General features: G+C 48.0%; 1 protein-coding gene across 2 annotated transcripts in view; it reads right to left on the reverse strand.

The window, feature by feature from the left end:
- Tbc1d30 (TBC1 domain family member 30) overlaps positions 1-7410 on the reverse strand; it is a 79410-nt gene that overhangs the window by 13066 nt on the left and 58934 nt on the right. For both annotated transcript variants that reach the window (XM_026784546.1, XM_005357925.3), the window contains one exon: positions 4351-4456. In XM_026784546.1, coding sequence (XP_026640347.1) covers positions 4351-4456 — 106 coding nt within the window. The remainder of the gene's footprint in view (positions 1-4350; positions 4457-7410) is intronic.

The raw sequence follows: 7410 nt of genomic DNA on the forward strand, positions 1-7410 counted from the left end.
GGACACACTTTGTGTGACGACCTCACAGGGACACACTAATGTGTGTGACAATCTCACAGGGACACACTTATGTGTGTGACTGTCTCGCACAAGCATGAGCGTCCCTAGTAAATCGCTCGCAGCACTTGGAACTTAGAAAGCTCTAGGCATTCAGCTTATAGGTCAGTGATTTACAAGAGATTGCAAGTAAGGCTTTTTACTAAGTCTCTTGGAGGCCACATGCGGTGCAGGAACAGAATCTGAGAGTCCGAAGGGAAGGGAAACATAATTGAGCTCAGCGTCCCTCCTCGTCCCACAGGAACCCCTCTGGAGCGTCACCAACAGAGGCCTCAAAGGCACTGCCTGAACACTTCCAGTTACGGGCACACACTACTGTAGGGCAGATGGCTGCCATTTTTGACAGAGCTAATTAATCAAACATCATCCTTCTATTGAACAAGCACCAACATCCTTGACATTTCCAGTCCCTTGCTGTTAGAGTGAACAGCATGGGCCCAGGGGCAGATGGGGCCCACTTGTGACAGCTGCCTCCAGGTGACAGTTTGTTGTCCAAACAAGGTCAGGGTTTCAAAACACCTATAGCCCTTCCAGTAATTTTCCCTACATTGCCCTCAAGGAATTTACCAGAGATACTGTCCACAATCTACTGTGACCCAGACACCGTATGTCCTTAGTATCCCTCAACCTCCCTGTCTATTGTTACCAATTAAAGAAAATCAGAAGGGCTGGTGAGATACCTCTGCTGGTACCTCTAAGTCTGATGACCTTGAGTTCAACCCCTGAGACCCGCACAACAGGAGGAAAGAATTTGCCCTGGACTGTGCTCCGTGGCACATGTGTATCAGCAAACACACGCACACACACAAATAAATAAAGACATAAGATTATTTTGAATATCTAATGGCTGATGTAAAATCAGTGAAAGGTGATGTGACCTATGCAGGGAGGAGAGGCTCAGATCCAGTATATTCGTCCGTGTACAGTGTTTAGAGAGGACTGGGGAAGGTCCAGGTGGAAGAATTCCTGCATCCTCTTCAGCTCAAAAGTAAAAACCTTGTATTCAGCTCACAAGTGTCCCGCGAAGCCATTTCAAGTGTGCTGATAGATTTATGGTTCACTATAGCGGGATCAGCCACTGATTTCTTTTTTTAAGAGTGAATACAGAAAAGCAAGTGGCTTGAAATGGCGTTTGCCATCTCTGTCTCTAACACTGTTTCACGCCAAGGAAAACCGGCAAGCTGACTCTCGGAACTACTAGCGTGCATTTAAATAGATGTTTATATTTAGGCCCTGTTGAAAAGGAGTTATGTTTCCTTTCCCACTATTGACACGTTTAATGAGAAACATGGAAATGTAATGTGTAAAATTAGGCTTTGCTGGTCTTCCCACAGATGACGGGAGAAGGGCTTGCTGTTGATGTGAGCCTCGCAGACCATCCAGAGCCTACAACACTCCCTCAGAAGACACAGCTAAAATCCACCCCCTCTCCTAATGCCTAGTAAGAAACCTGGGCTTCACCCTGCACTGGTGGCTTCAACACACACTGTCCTGGTTCGCACCTCTGTTGCCGTGATAAACACCATAACAAAATCCAATGTAGGAAGAAAGGGCTGATTTCACCATACAAGATCACAGGCCTTTGATGAGGGAAATCAGGGCAAGAGCTCAAACAGGAACCTGGAGGCAGGAACTGAGGCAGAGACCATGGAGGAATGCTGCTCACTGGTTTGCTCAGCTTACACAGCTTTTACACAGCCCAGGACCACGTGCTCACAAGTGGCACCACCCACAGCGGGAAGAGCCCTTCTATATCAACCATCCATCAAGAAAATACCCCACAGACTCGCCTCCAGGCCAGTCTGATGGAGGCATTTTCTCAGTTGGCATCCCCTCTTCCCAGATGACCGTAGCTTGTGTCAAGTTGACAAAACACATAGACACAGATGTGCTGTGTAACATATGTGCAACCCCAACATACAGGCACAGGGCTGGACAACCCCTGTTCATCTTTAAAGGTGAAACCAGACATCAATTCCCTTATGGAAGCATCCTCTAACTTCATCTCCCTTCCCGCTACTGCCTTGGACGTCTGGGAATTAATTTTCCTTCTCCTCAGTCCTAAACACCTCTCAGTGCGCAACCCCAACTTCCTCTTCCCACGTGTGTCTCCAATATCGAAGCCCAGGACCTAACTTTCAGGGAAATCAATATTGGAGAAGTTCCAATTCAAAGGACAATGTAACAATGAAGAGACCAGAGCAAGAAGAGAATGATCACTCTGGCCGCAAAGAGCCAGCAACAGCAGAGCTAAGAAACTATAGCAGGGCCATCCTCTATGACTGAAAAAAAAAAAAGGCAGAAAACAAACCATGGATTCTCAATAAATATTTGCTTCAGGAATTAATAAGCTTTCTGAGCAACTCTCATCTCAAGAACAGAAAGCTAAGCACGGGCCCTGTCCTCAAGGAACTTAGGAACCTTAGAGAGGAAAGAAGATGCAGTCTTAGACGCAGTAAAATGAGGTCAACGCTCCTGTGAGAAGCTTAAATGAAAGCATGAAATGGGCACTTCTAGTATAGATGATGAGAGAAACTTCATGAAGGGCAGATACTTCCTGAAGGAAGATATCTGAGCTCAGGAGAAGAAGACTGTACAAGGAGGACAAAGGTCTGGAGGGCTGTGTTTCCAGTCACTGGAAAACAATCGAACCCAACATAAAAGGGACGAGCAGACACCCCGCCTCAAGGGGAGATGGGGGGCACAGTATGATAGCATGATGAGTTTGTGCTGTGAGGAGCCCTCAGCGTGTCATAGAAGAGGAAGAAGGGCTCATCTCTCCCCAAAACCTGCTTGGAGCACATGATTCCAGCAGTTTTTTAAGACTTCACGAATTTCATGCATGGAAAACGCCAGGCATGGAGCTGGGCCACAGAACAACGCTCAGGAAAAGAGGCATCCCTCTCAGAGAGGAGAGGAGAGACCAGTGTTTATGAGAGGTGTTAAAATCAGAGCCCAGTCGTCAGGGTCACACACACAATTCCTCTTTTGAGACAGGAAAGAAAGTTGAGCCTCAACGGCACATGGAGATTCAAACATGGATGCCTAGGGAAGTTATATCAGACTGTCAGTATTCCCAAAAATCAGACAAGTTCAGCTAGGAGCAAGAGTTCCTGAGAAGGACCTATGGGATCAGGAGATGAACAGAGGAGTGGCACTCATTTCTCCAGCCCTAAGTCAGTGCTTGAGTCTTAATTATAGTCTCTCAGATGAATTCCAGCATCCACAATGACCATAGGCAGGAAGCCCAAAATGAAGGTGGCACCAAGAGAAATAAGAGAGAGAAAAGAAAGTAAGTCCAGGGGACAGTTTTGGATATAATCCACACGTGATCTGGGACAAGAGGGAGAGGCAGAAAGATCAGAAGGAGCCCAAAGCACCGAAGGGAACGAGGGTAAAATGATGTCCCAGAATGTAGTGGAAAAGCACACCAGAAAAATAACCAACCCTCGTGTCTCGCACAGAGACTTATAATTAATGCAGGCTAGCACCAGCTGACCATAAACCGAGATGCAGACTGATTTCCGTCTCGCCCTCCCTTCTCCTCATAAATACGTCACCCATCAGTCTTCCTGTAACAGGTCTCAGAAGCTGGGCCAGCAAGATGGCTCAGCAGGTAAGAGGGCTTGCCACACAAGTCTGACAACCTTAAGGGTTGCCCTCTGACCTCCGCTAGGGTGCCGTGATATGCATGCTCCTGCACTCACACAGAATAATGCACATCAAGCAATAATAAAGGTTCCTTTGATCTCGGAATCAGATTCTCAATGAGTACCTGACTACTTTGGTTTTTCCCAGTTTGTTTGTTTGTTTTTTACCTTGTACCTAAGCAAGTCTAGGGAACAAATAGCCATTTGTTTCTTCTTTCCTCTTGTGATGAGGATTCTTAACAATTATAGATTCTTGGCCAATGGAATATCTAAGTCAGAGGACTGGCCCAATACATTTCTCAAAGGTCGGGGCTCAGAAAAGCATCATCTGTCACTCCCTCGGTCTTGGGGTTCCTATGCCCAGACTGCCCGCACTGCCCACAGTACCCGCACTGCCCGCACTGCTCACACCGCCCACACCGCCCGCACCGCCCACACACGGCCCACACCGCCCGCACTGCCCGCACTGCTCCCACCGCCCACAGTGCCCCCGCACCACCCGCACTGCCCACACTGTCCACACTGGCGGCAGATGCCCACACTGCCGGCACCGCCCGCACTGCCTGCACTGCTCACAGCTGCCCATGCTGCCCGTGCTGCCCACACCGCCCGCACTGCCCGCACCGCCCACACTACCACTCACCTGCATGAGTTCGTGGCTCTGCAGGAGGTCGTTTTCCAGCATCTCCTGAGTGAGACGCCCCATGGTGCTGTAGAAATCATCTGCGGTTTCACAACACTCTATCTGCCTAGACGAAAAACAAGACAGAAAGGGGACTCGGTCAGCGCATTCGTGCTGCACGACACACCCAGGCCCACGTGCACCTCTCTCATCATCCAGCGACCTGGTCGACAGAAGTATGAGCTCTGCCACACTCCTGCGATGCAGTCTGCTATGGAAGAAAGAGCAAAACTACCAAGGGCAAGGTGGTCATGGTCAGCATTCCTGCATACCAACTACTAAGAAGGCTGACTTTGAGCCCACAGTTCAAGACCAGCCTGGGAAACATGGCAAGACCTAACTTTATTAAAAAAAAAAAAAAAAGCATGAAGACAAAACAAAACAAACACCGAAAGTAATTTTGCAGTAGTCACTACAGAATGAGCGCCCATCTTCCCTCACAGCCCCGTCGGGTGTCTTTACTCTTTATTCTTCCCACGTGGCACATCCTCTGTATCAAAGTACACACCAGTGACCAGAAATCAGAACCACAAAATTAGGAACTGAAAAGCAATTATCCCCTGTAGAAAAGTAGTCAACCCTCCTCTGCAGGGACAGCATGAACAGGCGGAGTTCGAACCACAGTGGAATTACAGAGGACAGGAACTTCTCATCAGTCTACAGATTGTTTTCACAGGCTTCACCCAATTCTTCTCAGGGAAGTGGCTGCCACCTCAGAAACTATGAGACAGGTGAGATTTTAATCTGTCGTCTAAGGAGGAGGAAAGGAAATGACACAAGACTGGGCTCTAGGAGTCTCCAATTTCTCCAGTACAAAGGTGTTTGCATGGTAGGATAACTCCATTTGCCCACTAACCATAAGGTGTGTGTTGACAGGCACGAATGCTGGGTAATTTTCACAGAGTCGTTAAAAAACTGTAATGAGAAAATGGCAGACTCAAATCCCTCGGTAGCACTGTGCAACTAAGAACGTGAAATACAGTGGGGAAGGCCGTTAGGGATAGAGCAGGGCAAGGGGACATGATGGTGGGGAAGGCTGTTAGGGATAGAGCAGGGCAAGGGGACATGATGGAAAGTAGTTATGCTCCCCCTGGGGGGAGAAAACAGAACAAAAATGCTTGGGATGAGCTTTGAAAAGATGCTCTGTGGTTGCCAAGGAGAATGCAGCATTGCAAAGGCCTGAGGCAGAGACAGGCCTTTGTGGGACCTCTTTGCTGCCCCCCACGTCCAGCTGATGTTAATGGGAGGGAAATTACTACAGGGCCAGAGGGAGCCTGTGAGCCTTGAAGGCTGAGCGCTGCAGACCACCATGGCCCTATCTATCTTCTAAGCCTCTGCAGGACACAAGTGACCCAGGGGTTTTTAGTAGGGAATGAGGAAGAGCCATGCCCTTGGCAAGGTTGACCTAGGGGTGGCTTAGCATGTTTGGGGTACAATTAGCAGCACCGAGGAGGACATATGCCAAGGGGGAGGTGATGAGTGTGCCAGTATGGGAAGTCATAGGAGAAAGGCAGACAAAGAGATGCTGTCACAGTGAGGTGGCAGAGAATTCAAAATGGTTCTGGGGAGGAAAGGAAGGAATTCTCGGCTGCAGAAACAAGGCAAGTAGAGGGGCCCTTCAGGCAATACAAGGCACACAGAGACCCAAGGTTGCCTACACACCATGGATATTTTCCTGGTGCTATGTCTGTGAGGAAGCTTTACAGGCACCGGAGTGTGAAGCTCCAGGCGCGAGCACCAGCCCCACTTCTCAGTAGCAGCGCGACTGTGAGTGAGTTAATTAACCTTCTCGGGATGATTTTCTCGCTTGAAAAGGCAGGGAGGAATAATCTCCCCAGCTCCGCCGGGTTATTGAGAGAACCAAATGAGATAATATACTCACGCTGCCTACTGTAATGACAGGCGCTGTCAGCACTGGATGGATGTTGGTGGCCTTCCCTTGCTCCTTACAAGTCGCAAGCTGAACAGATGTATAATTATCACGAGCGAAACCCCTGAAACACTTGCAGTTCATAAACAGGAGCCATTTCTGAGCATGGGGATTTGCATAATGAAAAGCAACAATCCGAGAGCCAGGATGTCTCGGTTCAAAACTGCATCTCCCACTTACTAAATGGGTGATTTCAGGCAATTCATTAAACTCTGTGCCTCCATTCTCGGCTCTGTAAAATGAAGGTGGGCTGGGGAGATGGCTCCGCAATTAAAAGTGCTTGCTGAGTTCGGTCCCCAGCATCCACCTTAAGTGGCTCACAACTGCCATAATCCCAGCTCTCAGAGGACCCAGTGCACGGCAAGCTCTCCGTGAATGCCAGTTCTTACTTGCTGCCATTATGATTTCACCAGTGACTATCCTGCAACCACCCAGGAATCCATTCTGATGTGGCAGGAAGTGAGCAGAGGGGAGCAGTAGAATCACCCCTTTTGTTATACACACAGGAAGGATACAGTGTGGAGCAGGCCGGAAATGCATGAGTGCAGAAAGAATGCATATGGGGGGAAGTGGAAAGGCAAAGTAAATGGCACAGCAAACCTCACAGAGGTAACATTGTTGTCTTGTCCAGAAATCGCCGCACAATGAAATAAAGGCGAAAGATGACAGCCATGAGAGCAATAAGACAACAAAAGGAGATCAAGGGGATACAAATCAGAAAAGAAGAAGTCAAACTCTCACTATTTGCTGATGATACGATAGGTTACATAAGTGACCCCAAAAAGTCTACCAAGGAACTTCTACAACTCATAAACACTTTCAGTAATGTAGCAGGATACAAGATTAACTCAAAGAAATCAGAGGCCCTCATGTACACAGATGATAGATGGGAAGAGAAAAAAAATCAGAGAATCAACACCCTTCACAATAGCCACAAATAGCATAAAACATCCCGGAGTAACTCTAATCAAACAAGTGGAAGACTTGTATGACAAGAACTTTAAATCTTTGAAGAAAGAAATTGAAGATACCAGAAAATGAAAGACCTCCCACGCTCTTGGGTAGGCAGAATTAACATAGTAAAAATGGCA

The sequence above is a fragment of the Microtus ochrogaster genome, chromosome 24 (genome assembly GCF_000317375.1).
Source record: "Microtus ochrogaster isolate Prairie Vole_2 chromosome 24, MicOch1.0, whole genome shotgun sequence".
Lineage (NCBI taxonomy): Eukaryota > Metazoa > Chordata > Mammalia > Rodentia > Cricetidae > Microtus > Microtus ochrogaster.